The sequence below is a fragment of the Ostrinia nubilalis genome, chromosome 12, assembly GCF_963855985.1.
Source record: "Ostrinia nubilalis chromosome 12, ilOstNubi1.1, whole genome shotgun sequence".
Lineage (NCBI taxonomy): Eukaryota > Metazoa > Arthropoda > Insecta > Lepidoptera > Crambidae > Ostrinia > Ostrinia nubilalis.
In genome coordinates this window covers 16,284,984-16,306,174 of record NC_087099.1, presented here as the reverse complement: position 1 = coordinate 16,306,174, position 21,191 = coordinate 16,284,984, and the positions used below count along the sequence as shown (strand labels likewise).

General features: G+C 38.3%; 1 protein-coding gene across 1 annotated transcript; it reads right to left on the bottom strand.

Moving 5' to 3' along the window:
- Positions 1–847: 847 nt before the first annotated feature.
- LOC135076612 (pro-resilin) lies at positions 848–19,517 on the bottom strand. The gene is made up of 4 exons (XM_063971040.1): positions 19,429–19,517; positions 19,103–19,147; positions 2,666–2,732; positions 848–2,444 (listed from the first exon to the last, which is right to left on the bottom strand). Exons 2-4 carry the CDS (start codon positions 19,121–19,123, stop codon positions 1,198–1,200), a joined length of 1,335 nt encoding a protein of 444 aa, XP_063827110.1. The 5' UTR covers positions 19,124–19,147; positions 19,429–19,517; the 3' UTR covers positions 848–1,197.
- Between the last annotated feature and the right edge of the window lie 1,674 nt (positions 19,518–21,191).

The window sequence follows — 21,191 nt, the reverse complement described above, 5'->3', positions numbered from 1 at the left end:
AATACTCGTGCGCTTGTTAGTTGCTCGTGATTTTATAGCTACGTACTTGTAGCAGTTAGCATTACTGGCACTGCTTTAAAGGGCGATTAACGCACTTTAATATTCGTACAGGACACTTCAGTCTACCCCGAAAATATGACCAACTTTGATGATACAATAATAAACTATACCTATATTAATACCTAATAAGATACCATCTTCTATGTAATACCTAATACTCGTATAATATAGCCTTTTCGCTTGATCCATCTAAGTATTGTAGCAAAGATGATAATATAATATAAATACATATATTTTTATTGCTAGAACGTCGTCCTTTAAAGTTACCGGTATATACTCGGTATCTGAGCAACGAGAACCATAAATAGATACCGATTTACATACATATTTATTAATATCCCACGAATTGTAGAGATCGTATGAATATATGAATAAATACGATAGTCAAGCTTTTCAGATTATACCCTCACTGTAGCTGTAAAAAGTATCCGTCCCACGCATTTTCACTTGTGTGGTTTCATATGCTTTTTGTGTTATGTTGGTCTTTAGACAAGTAGGAATATTTGATATTTTTACTAAGATGAGTTTAAAGTAATGATGAATTGCGGTATTAGGAAACGCTGGGCCCACTGTTAGTTATTAGATATACCTACTATTTATTGACTTATTCCTAGTTCTTGTTGAATATTTTGAAAATGTGAAAAAAATGTGTAATGTTGTGAACTCTGCCGCCGCTCCTGCGACATAATAAAAATATAGTACGTTGACCGGCTGTTTCACTCGTCGCGTCGCGGCTCTCTGGCGAAGTGTTTAGTTGACAAAGGTGCATAAAATAATAACTCGACACTTACTTATTTACAAAAGATTTAATTTATACAAAATCATTTCCGTACTTAATCTAATTTTTTGTACAGTTCATTATAATTAAATAAATTTAATACTTTCGTTTAGCGTCGAGCTCACAAACAGTAGAGACAGTACGGCGACTGAATAAATAGAGAGACTACATATTCGTGATTCACTTTACCGTGTTAAATTTAACATAAGTACTGACCGTCTCGAGCCGTGAAGACTCACACATTCCGTGGCCTCTACTCTAAATATTGCACCTTCCACTATCCCAATTCCACTCGCAAACAGACGGTAACTTAACAAATTGACTATATTCCAATTCACAGTATGGAGAATGATGTAAACCTAGTAAACGTAGCCACCGTTGGAGTCGTAGCCTTGATTGATGGTTGCGGGCACGCCGGACGAGTAGCCGCCGGAACCGCCGGACGAGTAGCCGCCCGATCCGCCGCCGGACGAGTAGCCGCCTGAACCGCCGGACGAGTAGCCGCCGGAGCCACCGGACGAGTAGCCGCCGGACGAGAATCCGCTAGAGCCAGAACCAGAAGAGAAGCCACCAGAGAAGCCGCCAGAGCTGGGCGCACCGTATGAGCTGGAGGGGGCGGCGGGGGCGCCGTACGAGCTGGACGGGGACGGGGCGCCGTAGCTGCTGGAGGGAGCGGACGGGGCGCCGTAGCTGGAAGAAGGAGCGCTGCCGCCGAAACCGCTCGAACCGAAGCCGCTGCCGCTGTATCCGCTACCTCCGAAGCCGCCAGATCCGGACGATGGGGCGCCGTAGGAAGATGAAGGAGCGGGGGCGCCATAGGAGCTGGACGGAGCGGGGGCGCCGTAGGAGCTGGACGGGGCAGATGATGGAGCGCCGTATGAGCTAGAAGGAGCGGGGGCACCGTACGAGCTTGAGGGAGCAGGAGCGCCGTAGGAGCTTGAGGGAGCCGGGGCACCGTACGAGCTTGAGGGAGCAGGAGCGCCGTAGGAGCTTGAGGGAGCCGGGGCACCGTACGAGCTTGAGGGAGCAGGAGCGCCGTAGGAGCTTGAGGGAGCCGGGGCACCGTAAGAGCTTGAAGGTGCTGGGGCGCCGTAGGAGCTGGACGGAGCGGGGGCACCGTAGGAGCTAGAGGGGGCGGGGGCTCCATAGGAGCTTGACGGTTTAGGCGCGCCGTAGCTGGACGAGGGGCGGGAGGCGGGGGCGCCGTAGCTGCTCGAGGGCTTCGGAGCGCCGTAGGTGGTCGAAGGACCGGTGGGGACGCCGTAGCTAGTCGCGGGTGGTCTGGCGGGGGCTCCGTACGAGCTGGAGGGCTTGGGCGCTCCGTAGCTAGACGAGGGACGAGGGGCTCCGTAGCTCGATGAAGGTGCTCCGTAGCTCGAAGAAGGTGCCGGGGCTCCGTAGCTGGACGACGGGGCGGGCGCGCCGTAGGAGCTGGACGGGGCGGGAGCGCCGTAGCTGCTAGACGGCTTCGGGGCTCCGTAGCTGGAGGAGGGCCGGCTGGGGGCGCCGTAGCTGGAAGAGGGGCGTGGGGCGCCGTAGGAGGACGAGGGCCGGCCGCCACCGAACCCTCCGCTGGACGGAGGCAGGTACGACGAGCTCAGCGGCGCTGCGAACAAAGGTATTGGTGCTTTACTTGGCATCGTATAGAATCCTAGTTTGTATATCAGAGCCTCTACCATTTAATTAATAGAAGTATAATTGAAAATGAATGGAGAAACTCGTTAGCAATATTATTTGTTTAATAGATAAATTGAAATTGTTCGTAGTTCACGTGAAAAGGTTTTACGGCAGAGGCTCTGAGAGTAAACGGGTGGTAGCGGGGGTTACCATCGCGCTTGTTGTGCTTGCGCGGGGTCGCGGCCGCGAGCCCCAGCACCGCCAGCGTCAACAACACCTGCAACAAATTACACCACAATTATGACAAATCACGACAACAGACTCTTTCTTTTCCTAGGAGCATCACCTAGCTCACACCCTCATGGACTGGGATCGATGAACTTAACCGTTTGCATAAAAATCTAAAAATTAAAGTCCCTAATTCTGCAAGTTTCTGAAAATCATGAGCATAGGGACATAGGTATAAAAAAAAGAAAATATTTTACTTGGCACTTTCACGCAAATGTATCGAATTACATGACACATGTTAAAAAAGTTACTTTGTGACTGGTTAAGTAAGAATAGGTACGTCCAGCATCCAAAGTAAAATACCTACTCAAGTTCGGTTTAAAAACTTAGTAATAAAAACGCTCGAGTGGTTCGCATGCAAATGGGGCCTAATTTACCACATCCTAGTGAAACACTTGGTATTCAGGTTAGATGCTGGGGACATGATCTGACTTCAGAACACCGCCTCAGTCGTCCGAAAGCTTTCTGGCAATGACCCTGGCTTAGATCCTAAAAATGTGTACTTCTCGTTTATATTTTTAAAATTTCTATTAGGCTATTAGATGGTTTTTTATGTTACTGAGAAATATGCGTATACACGTGTTTCAGGTTTCATTTATTTCAGTGAAAAAAGTCTTCACTACTTACGTAAAACATTTTTGTTTGTTAATAACGCATTAGGGATTATATATATATGTATGTGTGTTATATGTATGTGCGAGAGTGATAATGTCAAGTTTAATCTTCTAACTTTTCCCATTTGTTGTGATTATTATTTTTGTTGCACCCTATGGCCTTTGTTAATCTTATTTTTAGGTTTTATAATTTTAGGTGTAAGTAATCCTAAATTCTTTAGAAATTTCCATCGATGTAAACAAACACTTGTGCACACAATTACACTATAATACTCACGTTTTCTTAATATCATACACATTATTTCACAAGCTCATGAAACCAACTTTATTCTCATGATGAAACAAATATGAAATCTAACATTGAAAACAAAATATTTTAACAAAATATTTGGATGGTGAAAATTTGTGCTTCATGTTAAATGTCAAATCGACATTTGACGTTTAAATTTAGGTCCTATCTCTGGAAAATCTGTAAGTCATAGACAATATTCATAGATAATAATCTGCAAATTTAATCGATTTTATTTCAAGTATTCAATTACCAATTACTTTGATAATATTAATTTAAAATAAAATATAAACGAGGTTATACTCAATAATGTATTTTTTCGTCATTGAATGCAACAACACTTTGCGAAGAAGTCTTTGAATTCAGCTTTATTATACAGACGAGTGTCACATAAAAAAGGCCTTTCGACCTTTTCGACTGGTTTACGATTTTATTGTGCACTTTGTCTAGACCCACAGTATAATTTAAATTATATTTCCTAAACAAATAAAAAAGGGGAAATTAAATTTTCTTTCATTAAGAAGATCCTATTTTGACGATCACATTACTGATCTCAACATAAATCAGAAGAGGGATTGATCTTAATAATTATACAAATGATCTTTGAAAATCTAATAATCGTCTGTTGCAGTCCGTAAATGACATTTACAGAATTACGAATAACGAGAGATTTTGTCGCATCACTAGTAGATCAACTGACATAGACTAAAAATTCGACAATGACAGTTGGCCATATTTGTTTACATTTAGGGAAATTTCTAAAGAACTAAGGTATATATGCAAACACAGTAGCAGTGTTGGGAGGGGACAATGTTCCGCTCTAGCTAGAGACTTACTTTTGTACAAAATATTTATTAAAATAATAAATTACAGTCCGCGTCAATAGACTTTGGATGATTTTTATTTATTTATGGGATTTGAAGTCGATTGTAATGGACTGAACAATCATAGCAATCGCAACATGTTTTCACTCAAAAATATGTCGTCTATACTAAGGCTGCGTTGAAAGTAGGCTTCATCATCATCATCGTGGATTCGGTCCCCGCCGCCGCTCGACTATTGTGGTGAACTAACTCGTGATACAAGCATATTTAGCTTAGTACGAAGGGCTAACGGGACGACTATTAGTAATTTGTGTAATAACAAATTACTAATAACCTTAAAAAAAACATGCCATATGAAGTCCATGCAAAGCATAGGTCTGAAAGTAGTCTAGTTGCGTCAGACTATTACAGGTAAATTAGGGTAAGTAAATGAAAAGTGCGTCAATGTCACACTGGGTGCCAAACTACAGATCCTAGAGGTAGATGCGCTTGCGCGTCCTAGGCGTCGCCTTGCGCAAGCCGGTGAACTTGGGCGCCTCAATGAGTGCAGCTTACAGTAGCCGTAATGGGAGCTAGCTACTGTTAAGGTTTTGTGACTCAGTCTTGTCGCAATGACGGATGTGGGTTCTGACGTTTTGCCAATATTATGCAAATTGCATGAAGAGGTGCCAAATATGTGTAAATAAAGTGTGTCAGCTAAGTTCAATTTTTCAATACAGTTTAAATCTGAAGAAGCCTTGACCCGAATCTACTGTTTACCTTTATCATGACTACACTAGACATTGCAATACAATACGAGTACTTAAATAAAATCTACATACATCTTCGATTACATTTTATTAGCAGCTTAAAAGAAGTGCAACAAAACAATGCCACGACTACTAATGACAGTTAAAGGCTAATTCAGATGAAGTTTGCATGCGCAGTGCACGCGTGCTGAAACGTACGCGGCTCTATCAAGCGACAGGAGAAATTTCAATTTATTGACTATTTTCTCCTTGTTTTTACATAAAAGCCTACAACACGAATCTTTGGAGTGGAAGAAAGAAGAGAAATCTGAGATTCTTAAAAAAGTATATCTATTTTCAGTAAACAAAGGCCTTCAGTGATATACCTAAAATGATTTTGAAATTATTTTAAATGAAAAAATAATATTTTCATTTAGGCGTTTTAAATTTTCTAGTGATTTTTTTTATTTATTCTATTCAACTATAGTTTCAGCTATTTTTTAATAAATCTGAAACTGTAGTTGAATAGTCTTAGGTATTGCGCGTTTACACCGTCTGCTCGTGCTCATTCGCTTTCCCAAACTACATCGATCTCTATCTAATAAAAACGTGAATCTTTTTGTTTGTACATTGCAATCTTATCTTAACAAGTGGCTATTGTCGACATTTTCTTTCTACACTCGTATCGTTAGCGTCGTTTAACTTTTGATGGAAATATTACATGAAACATGAATGACTATTGTTTCGTAAGTAAGTGATACTAACTGGAACCAACACGCTAATATTATTATGAAGAATGGCCGCTTTGTTTAATGTTACTAACATTATTTAACGTTAAACTTTTTTAGTAAAGTGGGAACGTTTCGATTTTTAACTAGCTTTTCTATTATTTTGTGAAATTGGCAGAGAAAGAGTAAGCACGTAAGTATAATTTACACAAAGTCTTTTTGAGAACAGAAATTATTCAATGAATACCTAGATATTTTTAGATAGTTTCAAAGATATGTCAAAAAGTCTGGGAACCTCTCGCAGTCCCAGAAACAGGGCACTGATTCTGTTGCGCCAGAGCACACAATGGCGGCATGCAAATTTATTTAAATGGCTACACGAGAGTGCCATTTCTTTTGCCAGTTAGCGATTTGCTCATTGTTGGAGTGAAGTAACTAACACCTAGCCCAGTTTGTGGGCAAAAAGTGTATGACCACTTAGCTACCATTAGAGGGTGTTGTTTACTTTTATGGCATTAATTTAGTAAATAACAGAGCATAAATCTAGCTTTGTCACGTGTAAACACTTACAAAAGATTACGGCATCAAAACGACGTAGATATAGAGGAGGATCGTTAATAGAGGAAATTATTACTTTCACCACTTTAGTTCCAGCTGTATGTTATATGCCGGCATAGTACAGTCGGAAACAAAAGAATCTGGTAATTTAGAAAATTAATTACTTCTTGGGCTTTAAAGGATACCTATGGGTGAACAAAATCTTTAGATAAGTAGGTATTCAGCATCTATTAGGTGATTAATATCAGATATCAGAACGATTAATTTATTGAGTCTACTTATTGCTGTTGGCACAGATTGTGTCGTCATTGTAGGTAGAGTCATGATGAAATATGGAGTAAGTTCTGTCGCATCATTAATTAAGGACTTTTCAAATGACAATAATTGTCGGAGAAACAATAACGTATGACATATGTTTAATTGCATGTAAGACATGACTTTAAGGAGATAACAAAGCAGTTGTGACATGTAAGAGTTCATTAATATAATAAGTAAGTAAAAATCCAAGGTAAGGCAATTCTAAACAAACAAAAGCAATTCAAGATAGTTAACCCCAGAAAATAAATTATTCAATGACAAGCTAAAGCTGTCAGTCTTAAAAAGCAAATGAGGACAAATATAGAAAATGGCACACATTATTATATCATTAGTTGCACATTTCCGAAACTAAATTATATAATGATGCATTTGACTCGCCGACAGTGAGTCACGAGGCCACAGGGCTCCCGACGCCCCTAGGAAGACCTTTTGTTTCAGCTTTGTTCAGTTTTCCCTTGTAGAGTGTAATGATAATATTGTGTAAAGCTTTATGATAGTGGCTGAAAAGATTTAAGACTACTTTGACTTGGGAAAAACATTTATAATATCTACTAACTAATTGATTAGAATAAAATAAAGTTAAAGACTTTGTTTTATTCTAATCAAATATTCAACCTGAAGTGGAATAGAACTAGAGCGAACTTTAAAAAAAACAAACATACTAGAGTCGTTACAGCACCCTAATGGAAGAAGACAATGGAATTAACTCTAACGATTCGACTCGAACGAACTAAATTAACTCTATCGGTTTTAACTCCCTAATCTTTTAGTTTACAAGCGTATTACGATAACAATGATTTAATTAGCCTTTTTTGTCAGAGAAACAGGAATTATTCCTAGTTCAGGCACGTAAGTAAGCGTATGCAATTTATCTTTTATGTTTCAAGGTTAGCCTATAGTTAAAAACTGGCCAATAAGTTATTTAATAAAGATTTTCATTGATTTACTTTCATATATTATTTTATGATTTTATTGTTGGAAGCTGTCACCCCTAGCGCGCGCGTGCGCTGCGCCCGCGCCGCTCGTTGCGCCACCTGTCGTGCTCTCCGCGATCTCATTGTCTGCGGGACGTCTACTTAATTGTTTTAAGACATGTCGCGAATTATCGCGTTGTTGGTCGGTACTGGTTTTTGTTGATTTATAAATCAAAAAAAGTAATTTATTAATTTTGGTTTGGTGAAATGTCCAGTTCTTGTAATATCGAGTAACCGTAAGTTAATACAATATACAGGGGCACATGCAAACATCTGGTAGTACCAGGAACTTTGTTGCATGACTCTATATTTGTTATAGACATCTTCGGGCACACCAGCGCCGCCAAGACAGCTAGGAGTCGGAGTTGTCGCCATGGCCGAAATCGGTCGGATGGATCATCATCATTTGTTATAGAGTAGAAACCATATTAAAGAGGGTAGAGTTTTTTTTATGTGACAGGAGGCAAACGAGGCAAACGAGGATAGAGTCGCTAGTATTTCTGATTTTATTCAATATACCTAGACTCTACATTTTATTAGTTAATTCTTTACTAACTTAAGATGCTCTGTCCTATTTTTAAACGTTGTCAAACCGCAGTGCTCACTTCCTCGTCGTAACAACGCACGCGGAAACCGAGTCTAATCGACGTCTCGTCAACTGTCGCATAAACCGCCTCGATGATTCCGCACTTGCATCTGAACTGAATGCACCGAATAAACTCATCAATCTTAACTGCAAGTCGTTTAAAACGCAACGATTCATGCAGGCACACGGCGCGACGGTAGGTACGACGGGAAAACATTTTCATTAAGTTTATATTTTGATGAATCTTCTACCAACAATGTTAATCGATTTAGCGAAAACTAAGAAACCCATTTGAATTTTGACTCTTCCATTACTTTTTAATATTTGTCACTTCTGTTTAAACGTTTAATTTAGAATTAACTTGAAATTATGCTTAATTAACTTGATTTCAATATTTCTTAAATTTTCCGTTATGATGGGGTTCTCGATGACAGCCGGACGGGCCAGGGACGCGGCCTGTCTCACGGGAAACCGCGGCGCAACCACCATTGTTGGCGTTGCCAAACCCGCCGCAACCATTCAGACCCTTTACGAGCGTTCCCGCGACACATCTCTAGATCGGAAACAATTAACTATAATTACGCCTTGTTTCACTACAATACCAGATCAATCTTGAATAATTTTAACACGAATGTTAGTTTTTCGTGTGCTTCACACGCAGTCATTGTTCGGCGACAAAAGTGAAATATAATGACCTTTTTCTAAGAGGAAGCGTATTTCAATACGCGCGCAGTTAGCACGCGGAACCCGCACAATGAGTGCGCGCTTTCCAATACAAGATGGCGCTAAGCGTTTTTCCCGCCCATTTTCTTGCGTTGCGCAAGGGCGCCATTACAAAGGTCGGAGCGCCACGAGGAAGCGTTGTTTCAACCCGGGTCAGGCTCGTGATGAGCTGTCACCGCTGCTACCTACAATTAAATGTCACTTGTCAACGTTGTGATAGAATCGATAGGTTGTACTAGAAGTGATTACCGACGGTATGAAAATTGGGACACACACAACGCATGCCGTAATAAGCTCTTGTGAAATAATTACATCCTTTCTTGTATCAAAACCCATTTCAAAGGAACATTCTTGGAGATTTCATTTGTATGTGCTTATCATGATACCTTATTAGACTCAGAAAAGTCGTTAACCCCAAGATAGAGGCAACAACATGTGTATTACAAAACCGACGCTCACTGTCTCCCAAAATGGCTTGATAACCGTAAGCATTGAAGTTGAACATACTAATATCGCACACGATGCGTAATATTCACTTACGTTACGTGTGCGTTATTAAACTCCGATGCGCTGGTAAATTCATAATATGTAACTGATTAAGGAAGGTACATGGAGGAAAAGTCTCATCTTAATATGGTGACCTCCACGCGACGGAGGCTCCCTCTCATTTCGCGATGATTATGTTATTATGCTGATTGCTAATTAGTAACAGTAAGTATGTTATTAAGTTTCAGAAATGTAGTTCCGGTATTGTGATTATGATATCAAAACTAACTGCAAAAGAACTTACACAAATTATATTTTTATTGCATTATCAACGCAAGTATTCGTAATTTTATGGCTTTTAAGATAATGAAAATGCAGTTCAAGATTTCGGTCAGTAAGTAACGAGAGCGAGGAGCGTACGTGACGACACCGCCCGTTTAAAATGCAAATCTGCGCATAACTTCCCGCGAAAACTTCCGAATGCGTTGCGTTCTAAATGTATCGACATAATAAAATGCGTATAAATTTAAATAATGTGAGTGACGTAACGTCGTCACATGGTGGTTCACACAGCAAGTAAAAGCTGATGCGTGCGGGAGTCCGTTTTGCATTGGACGTCACACATTGAGGGCTGTTTTATTAAATCAGTAAAGTTCTGATGCGCACGCGTCGATGTGTGATGCTTGTGGTCGTCGCTGTTACGTAAGGAGCAATCGAGGCTGCGAACTGTGACCCAGGCTTTTTGCGGCCTACGAGATGGTTTCGCTCGCGTACTCGAGATTCATTCATTACAGTCGTCTGACTGTTTGACATAATTCCTATTGTCACAGTTTTGAATATTAACGCAACATGTGTTAGCGTGAGTAACATGTTACATGAAATGACATTGTGTCGCTAATTATTAATCTTGTCTCCTTTTTTGCTTATTTGAATATGCAAATGTGTTTGTAGATAAATGATAATTCACTGATTGTACAATTATACTTGTACTAACACTTAGGTACACGTTAATATTTAGTGACTCAAGAAAGACAGTTATTGTAAAATATGTATAATTAAGAATGTCAAATGGGTAAGTAGTAGGTATTTTGAGTTTTAACAAAATTATCAATCTACATCACACTTGAACTCCGACTGAAAGTTGTAGAAATCTGACTGAAATCAATTAATATTTACACGTTACGTAATTAATTAATAGCAGCGCTTGAATGGGAGTATGTGGGCACACAATGTGGATTACAGCTGTAATTAATGAAGAGAGAGTAATGATAATGATACGATTACTGCGACTTATCATTAGTCTTGCGAAATGAAAGTAAAGACTGAGCTATTGTGACACGTGGGTCGTTATCTTTAGCAAAAACAAACGGGGTTTTTTTAAGGCAAAAGATAATAAGAAATAATTGATGTACTTTTTCTTCGATCTTGGCGGTTTTCGTATCAAATAGAGTCACTACATGGTCGACTCATATTACTGTTCCGAAGATTGCCTCGGGACAGTAATATGAGCTTTTCCATGTCGCATGACATCGCTTTTCCATGTCCCAAACCTACCCAATGGTACTCTTTGTTTGAGAGCCTACTTGCATAAATAAACGATTTGATCTAATTTGATTTGACTCCAGTATAATCCACGGGGCGTTAGCCCTGGGCTTAATGAGCCCTTAGAAGCAAAGAAACATTAATATTTTCGAATGATTAGATTAATTCGTGATTGCAATGTCCGCACAAGAAAAACAAACTTAATAGACTATCCCACCAGTGAGGTTAATTAATTTACTTCAATGGTAAACCACTGAACTCTGACTCACATATAGCAATTATTGAAAAGAATTCCAGCTATTTGAAAGTCAGATCTGTGGGCCAGCTGTGACACATTTAGCATTATCGGCTCGAAAGTAAGAGGATGGATCCATTCGGTGGCATTTGCGAGTGTGCTCCAAATTCGGCGTCGTTCGCGGACCGCGAGCGGTCACGAGCTGCATTCCGGCCGTCGGCCACGCACGACTGTCAGGCCTCATTAGCGACATCACGGATCAGTCAATAATGTAAGTGTCAAATTGACTGAAAGTAATGAGCTGGTGTCAGTTTGTTATGTAAGAATAGGTATATGCTGTAAATACAAGCCATATATTTTTTCATTCATTCAAATAAGTCTATGTCAGAAAGCTTTAGTAAGAGCTTTGGAAATTCGATTTGATAGGATTATGTAGAGAGTTTTTTTCTCCAGCAGTACTTCGAAAGTATTAATTGTGCTTATGTTTACGAGTATGTAATTGAATTCATAATAAAGGCATTCTTGGCCAACAAGAAAGGACAACTGAGAGAGGCTCTCAGCCGCCAAACGCCCCGCAAGTAGCGCGGCGACGCTCGGGCGGCCATCGGTGGCGCGCGCGCATGCAAATGACGGGCTCTATTCACACGTCACCCCGCACTTTAGTACTTTACCAATGCTAACCATTAGCGACACGCATGAACGGGGGTAGCCAGGACAACTATACATGGAAAATAAAGGTGTAAGTAGATACCCCAAGAGACCTAGGTTTCAAGATGCCTATTGTCACAGGAAAAAATAGTTTAGGCTTTTTGGGTTGGCTGTGAATTCTGAAATCTTATTTTGCAAAACAACACATTGTTACATCGGTCATATTATTTCTTTAATTCATCCCGTGTTATTGGTATGTTTAAACAACGAAGCAAGGGTTGTATGGTAGTCTTAAATTAATAAAACAGTAGAGTTGACATAATAACTTTTAGTTATAGTAATTTCATGTATGCGTGTTTGTCTTGTTGGTTATCCTAATAAATAAAATAAAATAAAAATAAAATAATAAATCGATCTTATTTATATTCTCTCCCCAGTATGAAGTATGTAGATAAAGTTTATCCACTTCACCTAAGAGTATTTACATTGTGATTGCATAACTGTGGGTGGACAACAGTACTCATTGGCTCACTGCCCACCCACAAATGTAAACATTTACACTTTCAAAGCAATTTGCGGGTAGTCGCAGACAACAGCCTATTGGCCCAATGGCCCGTTTTGGGAACACGTGTCAGTTACGTCACGCGAAATAAAGCCGAAAGGTCAGCGCATAGACAATGCCGCACTTTAGGATTGAGCACAGGCGGAGCTATATGAATGTTCGTATACACTGAGCAAGCTATTGGAAAGGTAAAGTTGAGAGTTTTGTATTATGTACCAGAAACCAGAACTTAGAGAGAGTACTTCAGAAAGTATAAATCATTATGCAAGATAGGCCGATCAACTTAAAATATACATAAATAGCAAACAGGAATATCTCAATCAACACTAGTAATACAAGTAATCACTCTACAGTTGAAATTCTTTGTATTCATATCAACAAGGATCACTTTATGAGAAGTATTTTTTACTGTGATTAGGTGAATTAATTTTTTTTGACAAAATCACATAGCATCCATTGGATTGCAGTAACCACTGCCTCCCGCCCGTACAAGCACATCACACGCAGTAGTGACGTAAGGCGCGCGGAAGACGACATTGACCTTCTTCCGAACGCATCGGACGCATCGATGTTACGTCGCGTCTCAAATGTCAGCGAACACGAGCGCCATTGTTAATGGGCCGATAAACTCTGACAGAGGTTGCGTGGAGACGACCGGCCCTATGCCCTACTTTACGGCATCTTTCAATTGAGGTTTGAAGCGCACGGAAATGTCTGTTGAAGTTGTGCAGAACTGTCGGAAACCAAATACCCACCCCGATTACTACTCTATTTTGTCTCTTAATTTAATTAGTAGTAAACCCAAAATAAAACAAGCAAGAAGCAGTGCAATATTAGGTTCAGATACCCGAACAGGACTACATAAAATGGAAATTAACAGATAAGGTTTTTACTCAGAAGTGAATCTTCTTCAAATTCTCAATGCAAGTTCTCAAACTGAGAGCAAACTAGACCGTTACGAGTAGATAAATACTGAGCGAGCACTTTGCATAGGTTTGGATCTGTCAACAGGGAACTCCTAAATTCGAACCAGTTTCGCGAAATAACAGCATGCAGAATTGTTCAGCTATGACCCTGATTATTGCACGACAGTAATGATAAATTTGGGATATTATGTTATCTAACAGAACTAAGATGTCGATCCAAATTCGCACAGTGACAGCGTTCGACAATGCGCTTTCCCCGCGAGATGGATGCGATAGCGACGTGACGCAAGCTGCGGTTGGTGGCGCAACACCGCTTAGCGAGGGATGCCCGCGCTAGCTCTAAAAATTACACACGTAATAAAGACGACGGAACTTTATAATTCAAGTGTAAGTACAAAAATACGTGTATCAAATAAATAAAAGTACTTATTGCACGTCTCAGCATATAATTGTAAAGATAATTCAGTAGTGATAATATCTACCGGGCTCTATCTGAACTGTTGAGAAATAACAAAATTGAGTTGATCAATTCGAAATAGGTACAAAGTCCAATACAAGACACAAATCGAATAGTACAAACAAAAAGATTTGTTACATAATTCGCCGAATATCCATTATGTAGGCAGAGTTGGCAACGGCCGATTAAACTGTGATTTAACTTCGGCAGTTAAACTTATTGATAAATTGAAGGGTCAGTTGTTTTACTCCCATGAGCACAATGTTTCGGACTCGTATGCTTAAAACTTTTATGTTTCCCGTGAGGCGCTGAATGGATTTTGGTTAGGTACTGTCCAATATAGTATTTTAAATGGGAATTGTTATAGTCTACTCTAGTTTATTGTTTCAGAATGTATCATCTCAAATTTATTAGATTGACGAGCTAGACAGAAGCAATTCAGAATGCAAAAGTGTTTACAGTCATTCACTACTATGGACTTTTAGATTAAGTACTGTAAGAAAAATTTTTCTGTTTTACATTCCGTTTACTTCCGTAAGATTACGTACGATTAATATTTCCAATGTTATCATTGTCATAGAGACCCTCGTAGCCTAAAATATTTTCGATTTTAAATCAGTTTCTAATAGCCACCACCTTGGTGGTAACTTTTGTAAAAAGGTAATTTGCTACAAGTTAAAGATAATAAATCTTCATTGCTTTCGAGAAACTGTCTTCATTGAACACTTTTCGACTTCAGACCAATATTCAGCTAATAAACTTGAACTTTATAATAAATATTGTCAAAGTTTTTGGGAATGATAGACATCTGATATTTATGAAGGTTCCCAAACTTGGAGATCTTTGCACAAGATTGATCCTGCGGCCCTCTCCCATAACTCGGTCACGTCCGTGGTTGGGAGTGCCTGGTCTCCTCCAGGGATCCTCCCCTAAACAGAAGTACGTCCAGCAGGCCCAATGTAAGGACGGAAGCACATCAGGTAGTGTGAGTTTACGTCAAATGCATTGGATGGCGACTGCGTAAAAAAAGTGAAATTAAATGTAAGACGGATTGTACAGCGCCCCTAGCAGAAACTTTTAAGAACTAAAAGTATTCGTTTATTTTTTTAACGCGCTCGCTAGTGACGACATTTGATGTAAATTCGCACTAAGCATTCAGAATATACATCTTTGTTGCCAATTTGCGACTATTACAGCCACATAAGATACCTTAGTACAAGTTCGATGGGTCTGCGTCCGTACTATCAAAAGACAATACATATGACATCGGTTATACTAATTACAGTTAGCTCCGTGGTCATTTCTTTAGGGGTAGGAATAGTTGCAAGTTCGTAATGATGGAAAACTCATTAGCATATCGAAAGAAAATAGATCCATGTTTAGGTTCTACTGTTTTAATTTCTATTGTTCTCAAACTGCGCCCAGGGAGTCAGCCTGCAAAAAATATTGCTTTTTCGCCCACGAGATATTGCTTGTTCTATGTACTTAGGCCAGATAAACAAGTTACATAGTTTTCTCCCAAGTCCTTTCCATCGATATTCTAGTCCATACTTCGGGTTAAATAAGGTCTAGATTCTAGTTCCAAATTAATACAAATAAAAATTAAGTTATTCTTTGTGGTATGTACGAGTAAGTTACCCAGAGAAATAGTGAATTATTTACTTAATGGATGTTCAAGTAGTGTAATAATTAATCAGAAAGCCACTTGGTAGAGTCACTTGAGGCCATTGCATTGTGCAATAAGTGTAATATCTTACAATTTTAAAAATTAATCACAATACTTATTCATGCCATTTCTCACAGAAAGAAGCATAGCTATCGTGATGCAGAAATGAACCGAGTCTACATAATAGTAACGATAGGCCATAAATAAGGTCCGTTGGTTGGCTGCGTCAGTTTTTCGGGCTTCAGCTTTGCATACGACGCAACCGTGACGTAATCATGCGCTCGATTTTCATTTGATATTAATCTTGTTATTGAATAATTATTTTTTACCCCTTGAGTAACAGTTTCCCGCTGTTGTTGTGTTGCGATGAGAGATAGTGACATGAACTGACAATTTTTATTGTTGAGAATATGCAAAGCGATGTGAAGTAATTATTGCTTTTTCGCTTGATTAGATTGCTTCTGCTGTTTTCATTCGTGAAGCAATCATATTTCAGTGATACATAGCTGACGTTCACAGAAAAAATAATAACTTAAACCTAACATAAGAAAAATATACCTAATAAACTTATGAGACAGCAAAAGTTCTGCATATTTGGAATATGAATTCTTGAAGACTGAAAAGTAGCTTTTCATTTCATTAAAATTTTCCCGGAAGCTGCTTTTAGTTTATATGTTTTAGCACTGTTTAAAACCAATGAACCGATTTTGAATAATTTCATGAGTACTTACTACGTACTACGTAGAACGCTACATCATTTTTGAGTGATAGACTTTGTGACAGATCGAAATGCAGTCTATTTACGATCTACTAAAATATATAAAATTCGTAACAAAGAGTAAGTAAGTAGGTATCCAAATTTCGTTCTCGTTGAACATCCAAACGCGGTTGTTACCAAGGAAAGCGAATTAGGCATGTTATTGTTTCTATGCGCATCGAGCTTGGCATAATAACGACACTTGTGTGCGCCCGCGTCCGTTCCCAGCGCTGTTTACCGGCGCCACTGTAAACATGCGCGCGAGTGCAAGCTGACCGACTCACAAATATGTCAACTATTACTTTTATCCAAAAATTACAGTCGAACCAATGAATGACATTAATAATGTCACAATAGTCCAGTCATTATAGTAAGTTCACCTCGGAATTCGAGATACCCAGCTGTAAGTCTGTAAATACGTGTATATTGACACCCTAAAAGTTGTCTCAAAACCTACATATGGTAGGGTGTAAGCAACTATTAAATTTCAAGGTCAACGGTCACAAAAATCGGTTTTTTGCGCTTTTTTTAGAAATATCTCATTTCCTGTGGGTTTTTTGCTATTTGTATTTATTATCAATATTGTAGAATACTAAATTCTCTACAAATTTTGTTTAAAAACTTTTTTTATACGGTGAACCATTTTCGAGATAGAGGGCGGAGAGAGCGCGGTCACTGCATCACTTCAGGTCTACTTAAGCGGTTTAGATTTTTCATACAAAAGGATTTTCCCGCTAATTCCTGTTCCCGTGGGAATTCCTAAGTATACTATAACCTGCCCAGGTGTATGAAGAATAATTGTACCAAGTTTCGTTAAAATCCGTCGAGTAGTTTTTGTTTCTATAAGGATCATACAGACGGACAGAATTCTATACATGAAATATATTTTCAAAATAACTATCAGGGGGTGATTAGTGATCGATACTGATGCCAAAAATGCAATCAGTAAAATTTTTGTCTGTCTGTCTGTCCGTCTGTATGTTCCTTATAGAAACAAAAACTACTCGACGGATTTTAACGAAACTTGGTACAATTATTCTTCATACACCTGGGCAGGTTATAGTTTACTTAGGAATTCCCACGGGAACAGGAATTAGCGGGAAAATCCTTTTATATGAAAAAAATCTAAACGCTTAACGGAAGTTAGACGCTTGAAATTTGGCATGTAGGTACCTTAGTAAACTTAAAGCTTATTTACAACAAGTAATTACCGAAATTCCCACGGGAATTAGCGGGAAAATCCTTTTGTATGAAAAACCTAAACCGCTTAAGTTGACCTGAAGTGATGCAGTGACCGCGCGCTCTCCGCCCTCTATCTCGAAAACGGTTCACCGTATAAAAAAATTTTTAAACAAAATTTGTAGAGAATTTAGTATTCTACAATATTGATAATAAATACAAATAGCAAAAAACTCATAGGAAATGAGATATTTCCAAAAAAAGCGCAAAAAACCGATTTTTGTGACCTTTGACCTTAAAATTTAATAGTTGCTTACACCCTACCATATGTAGGTTTTGAGACAACTTTTAGGGTGTCAATATACAAGTATTTACAGACTTACAGCTGGGTATCTCTAATTCCGAGATTCTTACCTAATTTAAGCTTAAATGACTGGACTACAATTATTGATTTATTATTGAAATTGTCAAACGTTTTTAAAGACAACAATTAACAGAAAGCTACTAGCGCATGATATACAGGATGTTAGGTAAATGGGTATATGAGCCGACACTAGCCCATGTTAACATGGGCATATAAATGGTATGGTGAAGTCAGAAAATTTATATCTTCATTTTAATTTTCATACAAATCGGATCTTATAAAATTTATGTTGTATGAAAATTAAAAAAAATAAAATTATGATAACAAATTTTTGACTTCACCACACCATTTATATGCCCATGTTAACATGGGCTAGTGTCGGCTCATATACCCATTTACCTAACACCCTGTATAGATATTATAGAACTGAAAGTGCTAAAAAGAAGAACCTAATTTAATTTCTTATTTTATTTTAGGATAATATATTGGTTAAATAGGTTAGTAGTAAAAAATAAATTATTAATAAACTATGGGCTAGCGTAACCAGTAAAGGTTTTTTCAGGAATTGAAATTGGGTTAAATTCGTATTCTAACTGATATAAACCGATTAAGTTTACGTTGACTTTGTTTTAATGTAGGTACTTAAAGAGAAAACAAAGGACAAATATAAAAAGGGTAAAAACTGAAACAAAATATTTCAGTCTTATCTTACAGAAACAATGGGATGAGCCGCATAAGCTCATTAATTTTGTTAATTTATTAGGATTGATAAGCAAATAATTTTTGTTTCTCTTGTTTTCCAAATATACCAAACAAAAGGAATATTCTTATAAATTCAGTAAATGTAAAAATACAATGTAATCAAACTATATTTTAGGTTTCATATAAATGAATACCTTATTACCAATTTGATGAAAAGGCCTAGCAGCTTACAATTTATTTAGAAGTTTAGCTTACAAGATAGTAAAGCGAAAGTTTTTCAAAAGATTTTCTTTAAGAACGTTTTTTAATGAGAATTTGATGAAGTTAATGCGTATCATTGGCGGTGAACTTAACTTTATTTATTTTTATTTTATTGTTAGGAAAACAAACAGCATTCTATAACACACAGAGTTACCAATTAAACTTTACATTTGCCAAAAGAGTTTTTTTTTCTATAGAGTTAGTAGAAAATAAAATAATAATTGTCACTTACCACGGACTTCACGTGAACCATATTGCCGAGTGCGGGCGGCTAGCTCTGTAAAACATAGCGGACATTCCATTACACTGTTTATATACGGATCCTACAGAGGCCCGGACTGCACTCAGTAATCTTGCGGTTGAAATTCAGAAACTACCCAGACGCCGGGATTTCCTCGTAATTATATCACGACTCGAAATTGCGACTACATTATAATAACAACAATTATTGTGATGTTACACAGAAAAACTAAATTATTTCTTCATTATTTGTTATTAATCGGACTTATCTGTCATTTCACAGAGCACAGATCACACGCCACAGATAATGATACTCACCTAAGGCTAAGTTTAGGATCGTTTAGGGGTGAGTTCACGAGTTCGTAAGTTCGAGGAGTCTGAGCGAGGGAGTGCGGGTCGCGGACTGCGGCGGCGGCGCGGGCGCAGCGCGTATATACGCGCGGCCCCTCTCCCGCGCACCAGCTTTTGTTACCCATTTTAATAATAAATTATGGTCTAATTGGGACCATAAAAGCTCCATTCACATATTAAATGTTGGACCTATAATATTACCTATAATCAATATTAGCTGAAAATCTTAATTTTAATAATTGCTTTTAAAGTGTTGATTGGTTTGTGACATTCTAAAAATCATCCAATTACACGTAATTTCAGTTAAGATTTTCTCATGTCCTTGGACAGGGACTGGGCTGTGTATATTCCCAGGAAAAGCAGTGTTAAATTGCTATAATACATAGAATTTGATAATTCGTTTTAATTAGGTACTAGAGGTGAATTGAAGATAACCTGTCAATTAAAAAGTTCTCATTGTTTTTAATTAAAGTTATTTTCATAGATCTTAGCTAACTTTCGAAGTTTTAAGGATCATCATAGTAACCGTTAATTAGTTTGCGTAGTTTAACTACTGAGCGAAGTTAGAGGATAGTATTTTTAGTTTTATTTCTTTAACATTTCCCAGAACTCCTAACAAGCAAGGTAAGAATCATGGTCACAAAATAAATTGTTCAAGGTGGTAGAAAATTGTATTTCTGACACCAGGAATGACGCAGGTAAATGGCACCTTTTGTCTGATAGCAATTTACGGGTATTTAATGTTACCAACTGAAAAACCTGTACCTGAAATCGGATTATCAAACTATCACATCTAACATACGATTTCATAATCAAAAAATAAAATCATTAAAAAAATATCCTGTGGGAAATGAAGCCATCACCTTTCGCTTGCGGGCGACAACTCTAACCACTGAGCTACAATATCATGTTTAAGTTCTGTTTAAGTGAACTTTATGAACTACCAATATCTAACGTGCTCATCTTATTTTACTAATTACAACTGTCTTCTACTTATTATGTCTGCAGATATCGCTTTCTAGTGATAAGACCTGAATTGTGTCGTTGCGACTTTACAGTGTATCTCGTCATCGTCGGTGTGTTCTGGTGCAATAAAGATTATTATCTATTTATTGAACAATGAGGTCAATTATTAAAGCCAGCATGTTTACCGCATACAAATCAAAAATCATCTCTATACCTACCTACACTTCACTACGCCTTGTGTGGATTTTTCATTTGAGATACGAGTAGTAAGAGCAGATTTTCAGTACGAGTCATTAACTAACTGGTTTAAGATCCAAATCTAATAAAAAGTATCGCGAATGTTAAACATTTTCCATTCGTTATTATGTGTGAAGGACTCTTCTAATTTGGACCCTCTTCTATATGGATGTCAGTGAGAGATGGAAGTTGGGCCCCGTCAGCGTGACAAAGGCCTCACCTTTGTACCCCCGAAGGGCACTCGAAGGGTCTGAAGCTGTGAAGAGACGCATAATCAATAGTGCCCGCGTTTTTCTTCAAGCTTCGTGGATTTCGGGGCGATATAATATTAAGTATATCTATTTTTTATTAGGGACTCGGTCTGAGGTTACTTAAATCTTTTAAAATTGTAACGATGAGAATATGATGATGATTAGGTTAGGTTAGGTTAGGAGTTACAGGAGTTCATCCTAAGATATAACACATCTAATACTTTTAGAAAACGCTTCAAGTAGGTACCTAAACTACATTAGTTAAGAATAATGCTT

Coding starts and splice junctions, on each gene's coding strand:
- LOC135076612 (XM_063971040.1), bottom strand. CDS start 19,123: ATGGTTCACGTGAAGTCCGTG. Junction 2,733..19,102: donor TGGTTCACGTGAAGTCCGTG/GTAAGTGACAAT, acceptor AATTTGTTGCAG/GTGTTGTTGACGCTGGCGGT. Junction 2,445..2,665: donor CAAGCACAACAAGCGCGATG/GTAACCCCCGCT, acceptor CTTTGTTCGCAG/CGCCGCTGAGCTCGTCGTAC.